At 41.8% G+C, this 22,473-nt stretch overlaps 1 protein-coding gene across 6 annotated transcripts in view; it reads left to right on the top strand.

Moving 5' to 3' along the window:
* The window catches only part of GUCY2F (guanylate cyclase 2F, retinal), an 89,161-nt gene that overhangs the window by 57,532 nt on the left and 9,156 nt on the right, over nt 1-22,473 (top strand). For 4 of the 6 annotated variants that reach the window (XM_069017046.1, XM_069017056.1, XM_069017067.1 and 1 more), the window contains 13 exons: nt 478-574; nt 1,077-1,211; nt 2,481-2,561; nt 3,533-3,709; nt 4,619-4,775; nt 6,158-6,307; nt 8,178-8,326; nt 9,749-9,912; nt 10,222-10,414; nt 10,497-10,671; nt 15,722-15,820; nt 17,120-17,214; nt 18,244-18,329. In XM_069017046.1, coding sequence (XP_068873147.1) covers nt 478-574; nt 1,077-1,211; nt 2,481-2,561; nt 3,533-3,709; nt 4,619-4,775; nt 6,158-6,307; nt 8,178-8,326; nt 9,749-9,912; nt 10,222-10,414; nt 10,497-10,671; nt 15,722-15,820; nt 17,120-17,214; nt 18,244-18,329 — 1,758 coding nt within the window. Of the gene's footprint in view, nt 1-477; nt 575-1,076; nt 1,212-2,480; nt 2,562-3,532; nt 3,710-4,618; nt 4,776-6,157; nt 6,308-8,177; nt 8,327-9,748; nt 9,913-10,221; nt 10,415-10,496; nt 10,672-13,747; nt 13,853-15,721; nt 15,821-17,119; nt 17,215-18,243; nt 18,330-22,473 lie in introns of those variants that run through there. The other 2 variants (XM_069017076.1, XM_069017085.1) reach the window with 2 other exon arrangements.

Consider the following 22,473-nt stretch of genomic DNA (forward strand, 5'->3'; position numbering starts at 1 on the left):
GGCTGTCACAGCTTCTCTGGGCAACCTGTGACAGAGCCTCAGCACCTTCACAGAAAATAATTTCTTCCCAATATCTAATCTAAACCTGCACTCTTTCAGCTGGAAGCCATTCCCCCTTGTCCCATCACTCCATGCCCCTGTCATAAGTCCCTCTCCAGCTCTCTTGTAGCCCCTGTCCTTAGGCACTGGAAGGTGCTCTAAGGAATCCCCGAAGCCTTCTCTTCTCCAGGCTGAACAACCCCAGCTCTCTCAGCCTGTCTCCATAGCAGAAGTGCTCCAGCCCCCGATCATCTTCGTGGCCTTCTCGGGACCCGCTCCAACAGATCCATGACCTTTGTAAGTCAGGGGCCCCAGAGGTGGATCTAGCACTGCAGGAAGGGTCTAATACTGCAGGGAAGCCAGATTTGATGAATTCAGAGGTGTTGTGAACTGGCTACCTACCTAAAATTGATAACGGTGACTCTCCAACTCATGCAGGCAGAGTATCTTGAACAACCAGCTTTTCAGGGGTCCAAACAAGATAATACTGACTTTGGATGACCTCATCTTCATCAACCCAGAGCTACACAGAAAGGTGAGTCCTTCAACTTGTGAAAGGAATCTGGTGGAACACGCTAAAACAGATTTGTTGTGTGGTATTTTCATACTCATGAAGCTCTGGAAAGGTCATTTCACTTCTTCATGTCGTTTTCCCCTGCATATCAGAAAACTTCCCATATGCTGAGTGGCTTTGAGTTTCAGATTAGATGTCAGAGCTTTTATGATGATGTAAGCTAGTAGCCTCGATTGTGTTTCTTCTAGCTGCTAGGGCTTATTCCTTGTCCTTGAGGTTGGATGGTGCACCATAGGACATGTCCATATAGATAAACCATATTACCCTCTAAAACTAAGTGTCTGCATTCAAATATATTGGGAACTGTTCCTGGCTCATTCTGGCTGCTACCCAGAGCTGATGATCCACCGCGGGACAATCCCATGATTTCCTTACCCAGAAGTCTGTGTTGCAAGGCAGAGCTGGAGTGGAGGTTTATACCCAAAGGTGGTAGGTGTCTTGCATGTGTTTCCTTGTCTTCCAGAGGCTAACCTTGGACAGTCTGACTGATGCAAACAGCATAGCAGTCAAGAGCAGAAGCCTGAAATCCATAACCCGCTCCGCTTCCCTGAAAAGCACAGTTGCCACCCATGAAACCTCCAATGTGGCCTTGTATGAGGTAGGTAGGGACCTCGTGCAGCCTTCTCCCGCTGCTTCTGTTCACTGCACTGCTCAAGGGGGAAAAGGTTTTGGCTGCAGTATTGTAGGTCCCAGGATGGAGATACTGTGAACACACCCTAAGTATGAAAATAAATTACTCCCAAGTATGGACAAAGCAGTGTTTAAGGTGACTGTGCCCCAACCCTCACATTGACACTTGGAATCATGTGGGATGGTGATATTCAACATCCATATGTTACATTGCCAGGTCTGGTTGCTGTTATGGAAGTCACCATCTAAAGGCACCATGACAAACCTTTCTTGCAAGACAGTCTTTAGCTGGTGACATCTCTAAAAAGGAACTTTCTTGCAAGACAGGATCCAAATACACAAATAGAAGCTCAAATTCCCCTTTGTGGCAATAGGACTGTACGGAGCTTAAACAGAGGCAATAGCCAAGAAAATTCACCCCATCTATTGGCTATTTCCTGAAAATGCAGCTTTTTGAAAAAAATGGTGTGGTAACTTCCCCTGAAGAGGAGGAAAATAAATTGGATTTATCATTAATGCCAGAGAAAAGTTCTGGCCAGTTATTTTCCTTTTTAATAAATTTATTATTGTTCACCAAATACTAGCACACTTTCCAGGCATGAAATTCTGATCCAGGTGAAGGTCCTGCCTCACTCTTTTTTTCGAGGATTTGCTGTGGATATTCTTATCTGGGTTCAGTATATAAAGAATCTATTGCCACAGACATTAAAAATCCCCAGCCGCTTTCAAAGTCAAGGATCTGAAATTCAGATCTGGATCCCAATGCTAGCTGTTGCTCAGAGATTTGCTCTGACAGTCACCTGTATTGGGATTAGGGGCCTGGAACATCTCTCTTTAGAGGAAAGGTTGAGGAAGTTGGGCCTTTTCAGCCTCAGGAAGAGACAACTGAGAGGGCACATAATTGATGTCTATAAATATCTGAAAGGAGAGTGTCAAGAGGCTCTTCTCAGTGGTGCTGAGCAATAGGACAAGAGGCAAAAGGCAGAAACTGATGCACAGGAAGTTCCACCTGAATGTGAAGAATAACTTCTTTGCTATGTGGGTGGCCAAGCACTGGAAAAGATTGTCCACAAAGGGTGGGAAGGCTCCCTCACTGGAGATATTCAAGAAGTGTCTGGACACAATCCTGTGCTATGTGCTCTAGGATGACCTTGCTTAAGCAGGGAGGTTGGACCAGATGGTCCATCACTGGTTTCTTCCAACCTTAACTGTTCTCTGATTCTGTGATTGTGGACAGGGAGACTGGGTGTGGCTGAAAAAATTTGAGATGGGAGAAGTTCACAATCTGCGGCAAAGCTCCACCAGCATCTTAAGGAAGGTAGGAATAGAGGATGATGATGTGGAAGGAAGGTTTCTCAGGGGATGTTTGTGATTTCAGGGTGTTTTTGTTGTCTTTGTCTCATGTTTATCCATTAAATCACGCATTGTGGTTGTTAATGCGTCTTGTCTGGTGAAATGTGGTAGAATGGACCATGCAAGACTGCATCTGACAAATTTACCATAGATCCACGTCAGAGTCAGCAGCTTTTAAAACCCACCCTAGACTTGCCACTTCAAAGCTGGTGCAGTGTTAAAGGATCCTTCATGTGACCTTGCCTGCAAAGGCAGAGTGGTTTGGGGAGCTCATCCCTGCACATCGCGAGGCACTGGTAGATATTTTCAAGTATTGTATGTTGACAGTGTGACACAGACACAGTCATGCGTTTCTCTGGGGTTTGCTTTGTGTTTCCATCTAAGATGCCTCTCAGAAGCTTAATTTTAATCTTCAATTTTATTATTGCAAATGACAAGAAAACATACTTGTTTTCCATATTCAAGGCCATTAGTTGTTGACAGCTATTGCTAACACAGCACTGGCATTTTTATGCATATAAAAGCAACAAATTTACCAGGGCATGTCTCCAAAGGCACCTTTGATGGATGACTTTGGACTCTCTAGGTACAGTATTGCTTTCCAGTTCAGAGCAAGATCCACATGCTGAGCTCAATCTACCTCAGCAAAGCCATTTTGGCCTAGTGAAAGATTCAATCCAGTTTGTCTAAGCAAAACACAAATTTCTGTTTAGTTTGCTATCTTGCTTTGTCTTAATGGATAGACAAAAGAAAGCAAAGCTTGAAAAGAGTGTTGAGTAGCCAAAAATAAGCACCAAACAGGTTTTTTGCTTCACCATCCTTCTATGGAAGGCTGTTTGGGAGTACAATGTGATAAGGGCATCTAGTGATATCAAGAAGTTACTAAGCAGATGTCTGGCTGACCTGGTCTCACTGAGATTCACTGTCTTGTTTCAGATGAAAGGTCTGCGTCATGAAAATGTGAATCTGTTCCTGGGCTTTTTCTCTGACTGTGGCATTTTTGCCATAGTGACGGAGTACTGCTCACGAGGCAGCCTGGAGGACTTGCTGAGAAATGAGGATATGAAACTGGACTGGATGTTCAAGTCCTCTCTTGTGATGGATCTAATTAAAGTAAATCCATTGCTTCTGCTGAGGCATGATCTGCATGGGACTTTTATGATGACTAAGCTATTTCAATCAGAACTTTGGGATTTTTATAATAACACCGGGAAAACAAACATGAATGTAATTGTATCAGTCTTTAGTGGAGACCTCTTATCCTTATTTTGTTGCCATCTGAGAGAAGCATCATTTAGGGCAATAGAACTGCAACCACACAGCAGGACAAGAGGTTAAAACTACATATCAGGCTGCAACTGATCACCTAGAACAATAGAATTTTGTGACAAGTTCATTCTTTGCAAAGGCCCTTTCTTGTCGTAAATCAGAAATGCATCCACCATAGAACCAAAGAGCATCCATCTCCTGCCTCAGGATGGCTGCACATACGGTGCCTTTAGCAGTGTTCACATTTCCTGTCATGTCCCACGTTTTCACATCTTACTAGTGAACTACTAATTTGGGACAGGTAGATTCCAGAGGGTAGACTGCCAGAACCATTCTTTCAGTCTGTGATCCACCTTCTGTACCTCCTTGAAGGAGCAGGGCTGGGGCAGCCAGCTCTTCATGACATCCTTTGACCTAACTATTTGGTAGCACTTGTGTCCACTTTCTTATCCTTGTCTAAAAGCAGAACTTCTGGGTGCAGTGAGACGTAGGGCTACAGAGGGAGGCATCTGACTCTTCCTAAAGTTGTCAGACCTTTCCAGTATTACTTTAGGGTGCAGATAAACCTACTTCATACTCCTAATCCATTTTTGAATCTCTCCCATAGTTTATTGCTCCGATCATTACTGCATTTGACATAGAGTCAATCCTGCATCTGATGCCATCTTAGGTGACATATTGGCTTGGTGTCTCTGAGTGCTGATGGATAAGATAATTCTTAAGGATCAACCTGGATTTTTTTCTGTTTCATAGGGAATCAGATATTTGCATCACCAAGATTTCGCCCATGGACGTCTCAAGTCTCGTAACTGTGTTGTGGATGGCCGGTTTGTCCTGAAGATCACTGACTATGGTTATAACGAGATCTTAGAGGCACAGAAATACCCCTATATTCAGCCTTCCCCAGAAGGTGGGTGTGATGAGGAATTTATTTTTTTTTTAAATATTTGTCCATTGATTTAACAGATATTTTCCCCAATATAACTTCAGGCCAGTGGTCACGCAAGGATTTACATGCTCAATCCCACTACATGTGTTTTTCTCTATACCATGCATTGTTATAAGAAAGGGTAAGCAAAGGTTTTTTTCAGGCTACCTGAAAGTGAAACAAATGGCAGAGCAACATGGTAAAAAAAACATCTTTTACTGTAAGCAGTGACAGAACTTCAGCTTGTCACAGTTGGAGAAGGACTGAATTGTCCCTGAAATCTAATGAGTACTGAATCTCTGTGACCAGTAGAATTGGTCTTGCATCCTTAGACCCAACACTGTATTTGGAGTTTTATGCTAACCCAAATGCAAAGACACTTTTTTTGGTTAAAATAAGTCATCCAAAACACAAAATGCTGTAGGTCTCTTTGAAATAGGTCCTCTACATGCCAATCACCAAAGGCTGCCACATGAGATTCCCACCACTTAGGAACAGTGTCTCATGGGATCAGGTTTGGAGACTTTGACAGGCTTTCTTTCACTTGGCCATTGCCTCGGGGTTCCTGTGGTATCCCAGCTTATTTTTGAAACCTGGCTTCAAGTAGTATGTAGTGTTTTAATCCATCTGTCATAGGATTTGATGCCTTCACTTTTCCAGTGTCTCAGACAGGGCAGTTGTCTGACAGAAGACTTTCTTCTCCTCCCTTACAGAAGATAAATACATTTGCAGTGGCAAAAATGTTCCATATTCCCATTACTCAGAATGCACAGTTACCAGGGTAACAATATCACAGTTTGAAGATTCATTTCTTGATAAGGCTGGATATGTTTTACGTCTGTGTCTTTTGTCTCTTGAACTATTGGATTATAAAGACTGTACACCAGATTGTCACAAACTGCTTTTACAGAAACTATTTTCATTCAAAAAGAACTGCAGAAAATATGTTGTTAATTGTGGCTTTGTAAAAGAGCAACAACAGTAAAAATAAATTCAAGATTTGGTGCCAACATTTTTTCTCAGGAGCATTTTCAGTCAAAAAAATGGTGTTAAAGCTTCTGGCAGTGGTGAGATGACTTCTTATGTTGAAGTTCATGGCTGGTATTATATGATACAAATTGTTGGTATGGCAACTTTAAAAAAAAAACACGGAGTAAAACTTGGAAAATTCTTTTTTTTTCGTTGTTGGCATGGAAGTTTAGTATTTCTAACACATCACTAGAAGTAAAAGATTTGATCCAGAAAATAATGAAGTATTTTCCAACCTTTCCTCAAATGACTGAAATAAGGTATTCATTTAAGCACTTACTTCGCAACAGTCTGAGTTCAAGTATGAGAAATGTGATGCTCTGGAATTTTTTTAGAATTGCTCTGGACAGCTCCTGAGTTACTGAGGGACCCAGACATGTGCAGAAAAGGCACATTCAAAGGGGACATTTACAGCTTTGCAATCATCCTACAAGAAGTGTTTGCTCGGGGTCCACCTTACTGCACATCACAACTCTCAGCCGAAGGTAGGCAACTATTACAGTATATTTTAAGGCTTTGTGCAGAGCACTCATAAAAGATCTGGCCAAGTCCCCTTATTAATAAGGCAATAATGTATTAGTCTCATGACCTTTCTCAGTGGCAGAAGTCTGTTTTCAACAAAACATTTGTAATAAACATCAATGTGTAGTTCTCATCACAGCCTTGGTACATGCCTCATCAATGCTTTCTCTGAGATTGGGGCTCTGGGTGCCCACCAGGATGCTTCAGACCACTGCAGCACCTCCAGTTCCCTGTACAAACTCTGACTTTTCATCATAGTATGGGGTGAAATCTAATGGCAGAATTTCCTGTAGCTTAGAAACTCCTTTGCTTCCCACTCATCTGCCCTTTTTTGTGCATCATGGGGGCTAAAGTTTTTTGAGCTGGACCCCTTGCCAGCATCCTATTTTGTTCATCCACCCATCTATTTTTCCTTAATCCTTTCCTTTTTAAAGAAACTCTCTCTTCAACAGAGGTCGAAGTGATGCATCATTTTGCTCATATATATCAGAAACAGCAAACAGGTGAACTCCTTAGGAGCTGCTCATGGGGCAACCATGTTGTACATCCATGGGAAGAACATACTCACTGCAGTCAGGGTCAGGTCACAAGCACTTGAACAGGGAGGGAGTGACAGCAATCTAAAATCAGCTGATTTCATTGACAGCCCATTCTCCACACGTTTTAATCTGGAAAATCACCAAGTGGGGTATGACAATTCAGTATCTGCCAGGTCATCTGTAAAAATGGAGCCCTGGCCTTTCTGTGCCTGAAGATGCTGTCACAATGCAATGACAATGATGTTAATGATGTATCACACTCTGTAAATCAGAGCTGGACCTATGATGTAGACCACGATGCAGTTAGCAGGTTTCCCCCACCTTGTCAACCTGCAGAACCTCCAGCAAATGTTGAACACAGCTCATTCCTGTTTTCTAACCTGATAAAATCATGAATTTCTAGCCACTGTGTCTCAATCCTAAAGAGCTTTCACTTTTGGTGTGAACTTTAAAACAGTCTGGGGAAGGCATTTTCCCTTGGCTGCCCCTGGAAGTATTGGGGCCAGATGTTTTGATTAGTTCATTTGGTGGAGTCTGGTGGGACGAGCCAAAGATCTTTAAAATAAACTGTCAATGCTGAAAAGCTTTGGGTACTCACAGCAACAGCAGGACTCCTGCCAGAGAAAGTTTTCCTGCTGTTTGACTGCTCTCCACTGAGCAAAATAAGACTTTCAAACACAATAACTTTGGTGGGTGTTAAAGGACTGACTTCTCAGGGTTTGAAAACCCAAGCCCAGTTCCTTACAAGCCTCATTTCTAGGAAGGGAGCTCTAGACAGGGAGTCATTTCCCAGACATTGTTTTGAACTCAAACTCTCTCCCTCAACATACTTTCCACTGTCTCCACTCCCATCAGCCTCCTACGTCCTGGTTCCCAGTTAACGATGAAGCGTCAGAGGCTCATATCCTTCCTGTCTGGGCTCAGCCATAAACCTCTGCTCTCTTAGAAGACTGTAGGTCCTAGTGGAGAGAGTCAGAGGCAATTTCATTAAATACAAGCCTGCAGGCTCAGACATCCATCTGTCACACATCCTTCCCCCATCCAGCCACTTTATTACTCATAACCTGGCTCTCCAGGGACAAGAAGGCAGATGAATCTTCTTTAAATCCGTCATGAGACTCCTGACAGAGAAAAGCAGAAACCTCCAGCTTCATTTGGCACAGGCACTGTGTGCTAAGGAGTAAGAGTGACAGCTGAAGAAGCAAGCTAGGGACACATGAAAAGCTCCATGTCCTTTGCCCTTATTAAGGCTCTCCATCTTACAGTGTGCTTCCTATTATTCTCTTTGCCACAGAAATTATAAAGAAAGTGAAGAAGCCCCCTCCCCTGTGCCGCCCAAACATAGCTCCTGAGGTAGCCCCCCTGACATGTCTCCAGGTAATGAAGCAATGCTGGGCTGAAGCCCCTGAACGACGTCCAACATTTGAGGAGGTATTTCATAAGGTCAGTGAATAAAGCAGCTGGTGTAATTCTTTTGTTTGTTCTTGGCAGGGGAGTGTTTTCTTGTTTGGGTTTTTTTTGCTTTAACTGAGTTATTAAAGAAGGAAAAAGTTACAGAGCCCTAAACTTGTCCTGACTTAGGAGTGGTGAAGCAGCCTGGACATGGGCTTGATGTCTTCACATTTGCAGTGTACCTGCACAGTTGGTCTCATGGACATGAAATATTTGTAAATTATGCACCTTCAGATAAATTTTTTTAAATCTTCTGAACCTTTAAATGGTGACTATAAGGAAAATTTTCCAAAGACTCTTAAAGACAAAGATATAACATTTGGCATAGGAGTTCTCTCAATTCCAGGTTGGTGGAAGCTTGGAGAATATCCCAGGGAAATATGAGTGTGCCTGAGGCCTGTTTAAACAGCTTTCCCAGATATCTGTTACTGGCCAGTCTCGTGGACAGGTACTGGCAAAATAACCCCACTTTTTGATCAAGCAGTGAAGTTCCTGTGTTCTTATAAGGTCATAGAATCATAGAATCATTAAGGTTGGAAAAGACCTTTAAGATCATCAATCATCAACCCGGTACCACCACCACGTTCACTGTTAAACCATGTCTCCAAGTGCCACATCAACATGTTTCTTGAACACTTCCAGAGGTGGTGACTCCACCAAAGGGCCACATCCACACTTTTCTTGAACATTACCAGGGACTGTTACTCCACCATTTCCCTGAGCAGTCTGTTCCAATGCTTTACAAACCCTTCCTGTGAAAAAAGTTGTCAATATCCAAGCTAAACCTTCCCTGACACAACTTTAGGGCATTTCCTCAAACCAGGTGAACAAATATCTGTAATTTTTACCTTTTGGTTCTATGAAGCTGTGAACAATTTTAGATCCAGTGACTCCACTGTTGGCAGCCTCTAAAGCCACAAATTATCCAAAAGTTCCAGAGCCTCAATTTCAGGTCAGGAAGAGAAAGCACAACTCAATGAAGAACTGGGATTGGAGGTGGCAATTCACATACATGTCAGTGTGCAAAGATGGATTTAAGTCTGGTAACATGTAAACAGGTTGTAAGTGTTGCTAACACCATGAAATTTGTGCCTCTGAATGTAAAGTTTTGCAAGATACCCGAAAGGTTGTTCATGGGGTAAGTGGGGTTGCAAACATGCAGCATGACAAGACTCCATAGCCATGTACCTGTTGACAACTACTGCAAGATGATGTTTCACCTAACTCACTGATTGATGCAAATTCACCTTCTAATTCACCTTTTTCCTTTATCTTTGAATTCTTGCCATTGATAAAGCCAGTCTTTAGCACTGACCCTTCAAAATAAATGTCTGCTTTTTGTTCCTTTCCAAGCTCAGAGTGCTGCGGTGGTGTAATGAGACAGACAAATAACTCTCCAGTTTGATTTTCCAGTTCAAAACCATCAACAAAGGGAAAAAGACCAATATCATTGACTCAATGCTCAGGATGCTTGAGCAGTACTCAAGCAACCTGGAAGATTTAATCAGCGAGCGGACTGAAGAGCTAGAGGTCGAAAAACAGAAGACAGAGAAACTGCTGTCACAAATGCTTCCACCGTAAGTACTGGCACTTCAGGTGGTAAAAAGTCCCCAACAAACCAAACCAAAAATACCCCAGACCAAATAACCCATAGCTAGTCTGGACAACACTCTTCCCCAGAAGTGAGCAATATTGTAGACCTGACCATCAATTTTGGCAAGCACCTTCAAAGCAAAGAAAGATACTTTAATCAATGCTCGTTACAGCCATATAGGACTTTCTATTTAGGGGAAGATATGAACACAGAAAAACAGGAGTCTGAGCTCTTGGGCATGCACTAGAAAAGGATTTGTTCCCTGCCATCTTTGCTTGTGTTGCTATTTCAGATCAGTAGCAGAAGCCCTCAAGACTGGTGGCACTGTGGAACCAGAGTATTTTGACCAGGTGACCATCTACTTCAGTGACATTGTGGGCTTCACATCCATTTCAGCCCTCAGTGAACCCATTGAGGTAGTTGACCTTCTGAATGACCTTTACTCACTGTTTGACGCTGTTCTTGGAAACCACGATGTTTACAAGGTGAGGAGTAATTTTATTCCGTGTTTTCTTTCTATCCTTTTCACTTTATATATTTATTTCTTAATGCAATGGTGTTTTCTAGGTGGAGACAATTGGTGATGCCTACATGGTTGCTTCAGGGCTCCCAAAACGGAATGGAAACAAGCACGCAGCTGAAATAGCCAACATGTCCTTGGACATCCTCAGCTCCGTGGGAACATTCAAAATGAGGCACATGCCAGACATTCCCCTCAGGATACGCATCGGGCTGCACACAGGTAGGCAGCAGCACCTGCCTGCACCTGGACATCAGAGAACTCCTTTTCAACTGCATTTCCAACTTTGAATGCTTTCTTCATGCCTGATCCCCAAAAAACACTCTTACAAGACACTTTAAAGTCTTCCATTTCAGCAAGGGTGTTAAAATGGGAAAACAAAACCCAGGGAAGGTCTGTGGAGGAAGGTGGCTTAGTATCACTTTGAGGAGAGATAGTGTATTCTGTCCCAGCCAGGAACTACATCTGGCATGTTAGCCACAAGTGTTTCATTGTATGGATAGCTCTTTGATGTGCCATAGGGCCTTAAGAGGTGGGAAATCAAGACACCCAGTGATGTCTTTGCAGCTCTGTTCTGAAATGAAAAAGCGCAGAAACACTGGCATATAAAGTGAGAGATTTATTACAGGTAGGATATACTGGAAGAAAAATGTGATACAGCTCTTAAGAAAAAGTTATGTTATAAAGAAAACATTATCTCTGATGTAAAGTCATAATCAACAGAAAAGTGGCTTGTCTAAAAAGAAAGGAGGAAGTTCCATATATATATGTGTATATATATATACACACCCCAAATGTAATTAAACTCCAAAATAAAAGAACTCCAAAACAGTAGAACTGCAGTTATACAGGTGAAAGTATTTTAAATGTAGGAAAATACATCAGCTATTATCATGAATCAGTATTTGCATAAGAGATATGAACCTTCATAATTTTACACATTTTTTACTCAACCATTAATAGATTCTTCCCAGCTGTTTGTCATCAGATTTCCTGCCTCTTTCTCTTAAAGTACAGGAGTATTGCCCATTGTGGAAAGCCAAACAATGCCTAAGAATGCCCAGGAGCCTGACCTAATATTACAGGGGGTTTATCCTTCTGCTTCCCTGATAATATCCACACTTCTGCAGCTTTGACATGCAAGCATTTTGCAGATGTCAGTATCCTTGTCCCTAATGCACATGTTGGGAGACAGAAGCAGAGTAAAGGAAGTATCTCACCCAGAATATCCCAAGAACAGAGCTGTGACTTGAGAAGAGTTAAAATCAATATTTCATATCTCCTAGACCTTATAAGATCCTCTTTTGAAGTTATCTCTAAAACACATCTCCCTACTGTTTTCTTTGAAGTTTGTGAGCCTTAGCTGACCCTTCATAGAAGTGTAAAGCATTAAGGAATGATTGTGGGAGCACTGTGTGTTTTACACTCTATCAGAAATTAGATGAGACTAATGACTGCAGATTGTCTTGCCCAGAGCAGGAGTCTCTGGAGCACCAGCAGCATATTTTCAACATGGAAAGATAGGAATTTGCTGTGCAACATCTGCTGCTGCCTGTTGACATCAGTTCTGCAGTGTATCTCCCATGCAGCTGGCCAAAAAATCTATCCCTAGGTGATGTCTACAGGGGGTAGTAAAATTTTTTTGTTTTGTTTTTATGAACTCTGGGTATCTGGAAAGCAGAATTACTATGAACAGTTGTACTGGGTGTGAGAGGAAGAGGGGGGAGGACTCTGCAGATCTTGTTTTGCACAGATCTGGCAGCATCATACTGTCATGGGAGCAGCCACAAACACATGTTCCAAAGCAAGCCATCTCTCTGAGCCACTGAGCTGACAGCAGAGTTTGATTAACCCTAGACCCTGTTTCTCCTGAGAAAAGATGCATGAAGAGGGAATGATCTGCATCATGAAAGCCTTGGGGAAGCTGTTAGGGGAGAGGAGAGCTTGGCTGACACTTTCGCTGTACTGGAAAGGATGGAGAAAGGGTGTGACCCCCAGTCATGTGCTTCAACTGCTTTCTGGAAACTGATGCCAAGAAGAGCTCATGATGCTCTCTCTGAAAAAGGAGTACATGCTATTTGGGCATAGGCTGCCCGTGTCTTTTCTACCCCAAGGGAAAGCTGCATCTCCAGGAGCTGCTGGCCCATGCCCATGGTCAGCTTGTGGCAGTGCATGGGTAAGGCAAAGAGGACAAGATGACCAGTGTCTGGTCTGCATTTTCTCCCCTGCTTTAAACACATCCTGGAATCTTGGCTGTCCTCTCTTGACTTCACTGTAGGTCCAGGATAACTCAGCTGACTCAGCTGTTTCCCCGCTATCCCTGTTTGGCCTGGAGCAGGACGGTCGACGAGAGCAGCGGTGAGAAGATAAGCTTTTCCACAGAGGTGGAAGAAGATTTGTGTATCAGTCAGGCTCTCTGGCAGTCAGCCCTGCACTTTGATCTTGACTATTAAACTCTGCAGCACTGCTGATGGTTCTTGCAGAGTCTCAGCCAGAGCCTCTCATTATTGTCTCTTGCAAGCCCTAGCAAAGAGACACTTCAAAGCAAACCTGTGAACCTGTGTAATTAAACAGCTAGGCCATCATGTCCTCCTCACAGGGTGTCTGGTTTGCCCCAAAACTTGTAACTCTGGGAGATTTACCACTGGAAATTTTTCTTAGCCTTTTGCTGAAGCTGTTTGGAAAAGGGGGAACACATACAGGAGGTGAAGGAAGTGAGTGAGTGAATTAAGTCTTAGATGTTTTCAACACAAAGAATGTGTAATTTTAGGAGTGCTTATATGGTAGGGTTGGTTTTGAACTAAGAACTTTCTGCAATAGGACAGGCTTAAAAGCAGAACTCTGGAAAGATAACATCTTGCCCTAAAAATCTTGCCTCTCCTATGTTGTGAGCTTTGCAGAAATGGCTGGATGATTGCACCGAGTAGGGAACCTGAATTCAGGCACCCACATGGAGGTGTTTCCAGGACTTTTAGAGAGCCTGCACTCATTCTGAGGACATGTAAATGAACCCTGTGAAGTTGTTCAGTTGCAGGAGTAGAAAAGCTCTTACGGCTCAGTTGACCACATTGACTTGGCCTCCACTGACTTCAGCAGAAGCTCTTTATTTGTGCTTCGTAAAATGGAATCACAGAATCATAGAATACTCTTAGTTGCAAGGCACCCACAGGGATCATGAACTCCAACTCTCAAGTGAATGGCCTGTACAGGGATCAACCCCACGACCCTGGTGTTATTAGCACCATGCTCTAACCAATGGAGCTCCATTCCTCCTCAATAAGGGCTGTTTTTTTGACAGGAACCACCTTTTTGGGTCCTTGCAACACCTATTACAGAAGGAGCTTTTGTCCTTACTGAGATTTCTGACTGCTGCTGTCATGTTATCACCACAAAAAGAAGAGAGGTAATGTTTTATGAGAGAGTGTCTTCTCAGGGAAAGCTGTTACTGAAGCATGAATTAAGAAGTCTCCAAAAGACCTTTTTTTTTGTGCATATGTCACATTAGCATGCACACAATAAAGACCAGTTAGGGAACTGTAAGGTCCTTGGCTCAGACTATCAACTGTGTCTTTACAGTTGTGTTATAAAAGTGCCTATAGATGAAAACCTGAATAAATCGTCCTCTAGTGGATACAGTTCCTCTCCTGAAAAGCTTGAAACAAATTAGAGAGTACTGATAAGGATGGGAATTAACTTGTAAGAGATTCTCCAGAACAGTGTTTTGCCCAAGGTACACTGACAATTGAAAAAAAAGTCAAATTAGGTTTTCATGATCTCCAGCAGTCTCTGTCTGCTGTGTTTTATCCAGTTTGATCCAGTTTGATCCATTCTCTTCAAGCCCTTGTAACATTTTTTGTATGAACCATTCTTCATCTCTCTCTTTTTTTAATCTTTTATCAAGCAATGCTTCATTAGGCAGGAGTTAAAATCCGTCTTGCCTCTCAGTTTGCATCCTAATGAAGTACATTAAAATCCAGCAACTTTGGGCAGCAACAACTTTTCAGAGGGTCACAGGAGGTCACAGCAAGAGGGGTTCTTGTGAAGTTCCCCATAGCTTTCAGCTATGGAGTTTCATTGTCCTTAAGATATATCTGAAAACTATGTGAAGGATCAGTTTTTGTAAATAAGGCTAAAATCACCATACAATCACACTGTAATAAACTAAGTAACTGCCACTTCTAAGCGAAGCTACAATTGTTATGATTATTCTTATTACTGTTTTAAACCGAACATTTTAACCTCTAACCTTTTTATATTATGAAAACCCTTATCTACAGCATCATTTCAGGGACTATTGATGATGTACAATGTTCCCATCTCTTGTACTCTTGCATGGGAAAAGATTTCCTAGATATCAGTTATTCTAAATCTTAAGTCAGAAGGATCATGACATTGAAAAGGCAAAGCCTGAAAAGGCATATCTCATAAATACATCTGATGGAAAATACAGAGATTCCTGTCTTTTCTCTGCAGGAAGCCCTACCTCGTTACATTGCTTTATATATAATTTTTTTTCATTTATTTTGCAGGCCTGATATTTTCTATTGTGGGCAATGAAATTTAACATCTCCTCTTTCAGAGTGTAGTCTAAACATTTACTAAGCCAAATGCCCCAGATGAAAATTGTCTGTGCTATTTTGCTGCCACACATTTTATCTCCCAGTCTGTGCATGTTCATGTGGATCCTTCACACATATCTCTCCCTGACAACTTGGCTACAATTCCTTGGAAGATACTTAGGAAGTGAATGGATCTTGTATAAAGAATGACAAAGAGGGAAAAAACAGGTCTTGACTAGACAAGCTAGCTGACAATGTCTTCTTTTCCAAGGAGGGGGACACAGGGTGGTTCAGAATGTTGCTGGCACCTCTGGACTTCCAAGGCTTATTTTTAATCCTGTTTCAGCGGGTTACAGGGCATGTCACAGGATCTGAACTTTAGTTTCCTTACATGGGAAAAGGTCTTTTTAAAATGAGATTATAATAGTCCTTGAATTTCCATGAACTCTGAACAAATTTCTCCCAGATGGTGGTGAACTGAGGGCTTACCACACATGACTTCCTCAGACATAAAACACCAGTGTGCAACCCAGAGCAATGCTTAACTTTTGATTGCTTGTAGCAAGCGCCAAGGTCAATGAGATTTTAGAAAACCTTCTTCTGTATTCCCAAGCAGTTTCTTGAATATTAGAGTAGCAGATGAGATTTGTTCATCAGTGAGCCCCTAGATCCGTGCAGGACCCTCGTGGTTACGCAGCTGACGTGTCTTTCAGGGCCTTGCGTGGCAGGCGTGGTGGGGCTGACCATGCCTCGGTACTGCCTCTTTGGAGACACTGTGAACACGGCCTCACGGATGGAGTCCACGGGCCTGCGTGAGTATTGGGACAGTTAAAGAAAGGGGCAAGTCAAATGACAGAATTCAAGGCAGCCTAAAGGGGAGGACACCAGCTTTGTCATTGTAGGTCAGCCTTTAGGACCCTGCCTTCCAGCTGCAGTCCTCTGACTCGAATCCCATCAAGCAAAATCAACATGAATCTTGCCCTACTTTTCTCCAATATGGTTTGGATTTTACTTTCAGTCAGTGCTCAGAACCCTTAATTCAGGGCTGTTCTTGCACAGTAAAATGATGCATTTACCTTTCATGATCAGTAGAAAGCAAGGGTTGAAGCACATGTGGGCACTGCTTCTATCATACCCTTGGTCATACAAAGTCCCACTGAGGCTGGAGACAGCAGGAGCACTGCAGGTACAAGAGAACTGTTACACATTAATAGAAATGCATATAGATAAATAGGAAAATTGCAGGTTAGTCTCTCGGGAAATGTAGCTCATAGCTCTGTGATCTTCCTCTACATATTCAAACTGATGTTCTTCTTTCTTATTATTATGGGAAAAAAAATTAATCAGCTCACCCTCCATCCTTCAAAGGGGAAGGGAATGTGATTGATAAAATTGAAATAAAAGCTCAAAAATAAAAAACAACAAAGAAATCTATTTTGGAGGGAAGGGTTTTAGAAATATTTCTTGGCTTGTTCACACCAGCAGAACAATAACAAATTTCAGTGAGTTCCAGCAGTGACTGTAAAACAATATGGGGGAGAAGGGAATTCAGTAAAGTTCTCCACCTTTGCCCTTTTTGTTCATACACTAAATGGCAGCTCTGGGTGGCACCAATTACTAAAAATCCAGACAGATCTAGAAGCATAGCCATATTTTCTTTATGTTCCCTTGCAAACTCCATCTCTCTGCTCTTCATCCCAGCTTCCAAATTATGCTGGGTGTCTGAAGCAGGACAGTTGGTTATTTTTCATTTCTCTCTCATTCCCTAGTTATACTGTGGCAATAGATAAAACAGCAAGCCAGCTGACAATGTTACTGGAAAACCACTTACCATCTTTATTGAGAGCTGGACTTCTACACACTTAGTGTGTTTGGCATCCTTCTCTCCCTGTAGATCTCCTCTCCCCCTGTGCTCTTTACAGTCCTGGCTGGAAGAATCGTCCAGTCAGCATTGAACTGTACGTAGAGGAGCACCACACAGCTTCACCAGCCACACATCTGCATTGGAGCACTCCTGCTTTGGAGCACTTCTCCTTGTCAGGATGAAGCAGTGGGGAAATCACAGCATGTGTGCAGTACAATGATCCAACTGCTTTGCTTTCTGTTCCCAGCTTACAGAATTCATGTCAGCCAAAGTACAGTGGATACGCTTCGGACTCTGAATGAAGGCTATGAAATCATACCCAGGGGAAAAACAGAGCTGAAGGTAAGAAGACCAGGGCTGTGTGAAGCACTTCACAGGGGAATCTTTTTGCTTAAGGAATTTTCATATTATGATATTTTTTGGCCTTCATACACCAACCTTTAGCTGAATCCTTCCAAAATTGTTCCTCTCAATTGTTTCCGTACATGACGTGGTTATTGAAGGACTGTGGGATTGAGCAATCAGCTGTATGTGGTGGATATAAGTATTTATATAGTAGTCCACCCTTGACAGAAACTGCTATTTTCAGTGTCCAAACAAGGCAGTACAAAATAATTCAAACATCATTTCTACCCTTACATGATCAATAGATAGAAGTAGGAGCTTTGCTTGCCATAAATACCTAGAATAAAAGATTTGAATATGGCCTCAGGTCCCATCTTGCATGACAAGGGGAATCATCCAAGTTCATATGTCTGCAAGTGGAGATTTGGGATATTTATTCCAGGTTTAGTCAATGGAAAGAAACCTTTACATAGTTAGTGGGGATAAATTGGCCCTTTAGGAAATTATTAACCTGAAGTACTTTCAGGGGCTAGTTTATGTGAAGATGAATGTCTGTTTTCCACCCCTTCTTCAGTCAAGGGTGATTGACTCTCATATAGATGCCTACAGTTCATCAGATGCATCACACCATAAAAGCTAAATCATCAGTGGTGGGAGAAGAAGTTATTATTCTGATACTAACTTCAGAATGAGTTGTAAAATCTCTTAATTAATAATGCTAGTGCTTCCAAATAAGATGATTAGTGATCCTGTAGTTTCCAACTTCTGTCCAGCTGTGTAGTTTCAATGACCCAGATCAATGAGGGTAATTTGTAAATGACAGTTGGATCAAGGATAATGAATATCCTCTTTAGGAAAATGAAATTCAAATAATCCCTGAGCTATTCTGAAGGATAGCCCAAGATTTCCAGACATGGTGTGTTTCCGGATATGTATGAAGCCAGAGAAACCTAGTGAGGAAATTATATGTCGAGCAGAGGGCAGTCAGAAAACTGCTTTTTATTTGATTTTTTTGGGTTTTTTTAGGGTAAAGGAGTAGAAGAAACATATTGGCTGGTTGGGAAAAAAGGCTTTCTGAAGCCCTTACCTAAACCTCCTGAAATAAAGCCAGGGTAAGTGTGACTTCATCACTGTTCAAGACATTCATTAAAAGGTCTTTTTTGGAGCTCACAGGCTGAATATCCATCTTTCCATGTTATCTGTTTCCAAAGTCAACATCATTTTCCTTAGGTGACTTGCATGTTCTGGCATGGTATTGGGACTCAGAAGTGTTGTGGTTTCTTCAACACCTCTCCTTATTCGCAGTTCCCAAGAAATGACATGGAAACTTGCTGCTTCTCCCCTATACTCCCTTGGAGACTGAACACCGGGGGGTTCCTCCCTGAATCTCCTTCCTGCTCTGTGTGCATATAGGAGACGCATGGGTAGGGACACTTTCGGATCTCTGGTGTCATCAGTCTATGAGAGACACTCAGATTTTTCTTCCCCTCCATCAAATTCCTGCAGAAAACACCAACCTCATTCAACATATAAACACATTTTCCCCCTTTCATTCTAATAGAAGAATAAGAAGACTTTGTGTTACAAATTTATGGCACTGTTAGGTAATTGAAGACTTAGTGGTGTTGCCACATATGGTGGTGGTGAGCAAAGATTGAGCACTCGAAATTCATTAAGTCATTTTCTAGCTTTGAAATGCCTGACTCTGCAAACAGAGTACTCCCTGTTCAGCTGTCACCTGCTGTATGCCTGGAAAGGATGTTGTGGTCAGGCCATAAAACCCAGGAGTCGGATTTGTTTGACAAGAACAGTGTGATCACCCACATTAAAAGCAGTCAGCCCTGACTCCCTTTATAGACAGTAAAGAGAAATACTTGCTAAGGGGTCTGGTTCAATTGGCCCTCACAAGATGCCTGTTTTGTTGAGGTCCTACAGTGACTACCTCAGAGATCAACATCTGACAGCAAACAACGTCTGTTTTAATGTAGTTCTGACTTCTGATCAATCTTGTTCTATGTATGGCCTCATTCCCTCTTAGTAAATAAGGACCTTTTTTTACCTCCTTCTGCAGATAGTGGTCAACTACTTGGGCAGCTGCATACAGAGCAGTCCTTTTGCTGAGAAACATCCCAGAGCTTTTCTGGAGTAGGGTGGAACTTACAGCATTTTGGGACATAATTTTAAAGTTATTTGGGTGTCAATCAGGGTGGAAAATAGAAGTTTATTGGAAGATAATTTTGAGAGATTATATTTTTTAGGCTTGAAGGTATTTTATCTACTACTTGAGGGAAATGAGCTATTGAGTGATGTGTGTTGATATCAATGATGCATTATTATTCACAGAAAATATGGAACTTGGAGGAATTTTGCTATCTTATCAAGGTGGGCTGGCTTACCATGCAACTGAGGAAGTACTTAGAGTTCTACTTTGAGAGTAGATGCTTCTCATCCTGGTTTTACTATCTGAAAGTCATGATTTAAGCTTCTGTTAACTGCCGAGGTTCTTCCTACCATTCTCAAAGATCCTGTCCTCTGGCCTTGTGAACCAAAGGCAGACTTATGAAGGGCTGAGCTGTTTCTAAACAGAGATTGTAAGTGGTAGAAAATTAATCATTCCAGGTAAACAATAAGAGGAGAAAAAAAAATCCCCATTTCCCCACATACTCAGGATCAGAGGATCTTGAGCATCCATGTGTAACCTCTGAAGAGTCTACCCATAACACTGTAGAGACAGAGGTGATCTACTCTTGTCCCAAAGCCCAGATCTTCACTGTTCTTTTGCAGTACCTCTGTCCCCATAGATCATGCAGTAGTTGAGAAATTGTGACAGTATTCAGAGGAAAAAAGTAAAGCTACACAAAACCATATTTGTCCTAGCAAGGGGACAAAATGAAACTTATACCACATAGAAATCAAATGTCAAGTGCCAGAAAGAAGTAACTGGATGTTCAAGCAAAGCAAATATTTGGATAACTGCCTCGTGCATAGACTGTGCTGTTGCCAGATAGGTATCAGACATCATGTCCTGTTTTCTGGCCTTATCTTGGTGGTTCAGGTTTTGGCACAAGACCAAGAGGTTGAAAGTTGTTTCTGTCTAGTTGGCTAATATGATGGTTTCAAGTCACTGCCTCATGTAATTCCATAGGGATTTCCTCATTTGTAGGCTTTTGAGCTGAAAAAGGAAATGCTGTACAAATTCCTCTTCTACTCATTTTTTTTTCATTCTGTCCTGAGGCAACTTATCTTCTCTTGGGTATTTCCTTACCATGAGGTCTATGAGCACTTGTTTTTATCTCATGCTTTATCTTGTGACTTGGGTGGCCTAAACATCATGTGGGCAGTCTTGGTGGCCATGCTGAGAGGTGTTTCTTGCTAAGTGAAGGTGCTTGCTTGGTCTTATGTCCATGCTATGGAGTTGCAAACCCGTGCGCCATGGATTTAAGGGTCAGATCCTAGGGATGGAAGTTTTTGAAGTTCCTATTCAAAGGATAAGTCCTTCTTTCTAGGTCTGGTCAAATCTCAGTTTTACCTGGTTTTCACAGGAGCTTTAGGTTAACTTTGCCTGACATAGAACAGGGCAGGACAGTGCCATAACCTCTCCAGATATTTCCTTGCTTCAAGGCAGATTTCTACACATACACCTTGTACTGCCACAGGAAATAGTGGCAGATTGGACATAGAGAAGGTGTAACAAAATTAAGAGACTGCAAAACCAAGCTTGCCAAGAAGTCAAGCAGCAGACTACCTGTTTAGAGATTTCAGTCAGATGGGTTTAAAGGAAGGCTGTGAAGTTTCTTTGAGGGTACTCCAGATGAGTAGCTGGGGTGTTTCAGACATGGAAGAAGCAAGTACATAAATGTGTGATATTTGAAGTTGGCATCCTGTTATGCTTTGGGACAGGCAGCACCTTGTCAACTCCGGTGGAGCAGTCACCTTGTTCAAAAAAGCAGAAAATATATTAGTTTATGCAAAACTAGCAGACACAAGCCTGACCTGGACTACATCTCAGATGCATTTTGCTCAGCACTGAAAAAAATCTAACACTGGGAAAAATTCAATGGCTAATGAAATTTAGAAACAAAACAAAACAAACTAAAAAACCAAACCAGAGCAAAACAAACAAACAAACAAAAACCAAAAAAACCCAAACAAGCAAAAAAAATCAATCAAAAAAAAAGAAAAAAAAAAAACAAAACAAAACCAACCCCAAAAGAAACACACAAACAATCAAAAAACCCCACCAAAACCAGTACAAAACCTAGATCCAGGATGACTTTCATTTGCCATTCAAAGAGATGAGTGACATTCTTGCTCTTCTGAATTTCCAACATTTACCATCCTGGTTCAAAAATTCTTTGCTCTGGTAATGAATACATTGTTTGAAAGCATCAGAAGTCCTCTATCCCAGCAGGTAGTTTTATTCAAAAACTTTCCCTTTAAATTATTTATGGAAAGTTAAGTGGAGGAAAAAAATTAATACAATTCAGCAAAGAAAGATACAGATTGTTGATCATCTCAAAGGTTTTCAACCATTAACCCAATGCTGAGGTAAAGAACATTTGAGACTTTTTGATTTTTAGCATAAACACAGATCCTTTACCTTGTATGAATTCATGTAGTAAACCTTAAGTCCAGAAGGGTCAATAGGTCATCTAGCCCACTACCATTCACAGTGATAAGTGCAAGCTGATGCGAGACATCCCTGAAAACTGAAGATGAAGCTAGGAATAGGTGAGAGTTTTGGGGCTCTCTCGTCCTCATATGCATGAGGATCAACCCTGGAGAAATCACTGGGATCCTTGTTTGAAGATAAATGGGTGAGAAACAGTGAAGGATGATCAAAGAACCCATCTCCCAACCCCAAGTGAGAAACACCTTTTTATGAGCCAGGAAAAAGACACCCATTAGGACAACAAGGTTTCTTCTTCTACCCAGTACAGGGTTCTCATTGCTTTGTCTGTGTTGGAGCACCCTAGTAGGATGGATCCGTAGAGAGTCTCTAGTGTTGCTGTTGCTGCTGATGTGTCTTTCTGAGGAGAAAAGTGAAAGCATTTCCTCCTGGGATCCTATTTGAAGTCTGTCAAATGCACTTTTAAATCAGAAATAAAATAGCTTGTGGACCAAACAGCAGTGAAAAACTCTTGTTGTCCTTCCATAGCTGGAATTATACAACAGCATAAAAATATTTCCTAAATAAACTTTATATAGTATTTAACAAGAGCTATTTGGGGAAATCAAAGCATCCTCTGTCTCATA

Source organism: Aphelocoma coerulescens, chromosome 1 (genome assembly GCF_041296385.1).
Source record: "Aphelocoma coerulescens isolate FSJ_1873_10779 chromosome 1, UR_Acoe_1.0, whole genome shotgun sequence".
Classification (NCBI taxonomy): Eukaryota; Metazoa; Chordata; class Aves; order Passeriformes; family Corvidae; genus Aphelocoma; species Aphelocoma coerulescens.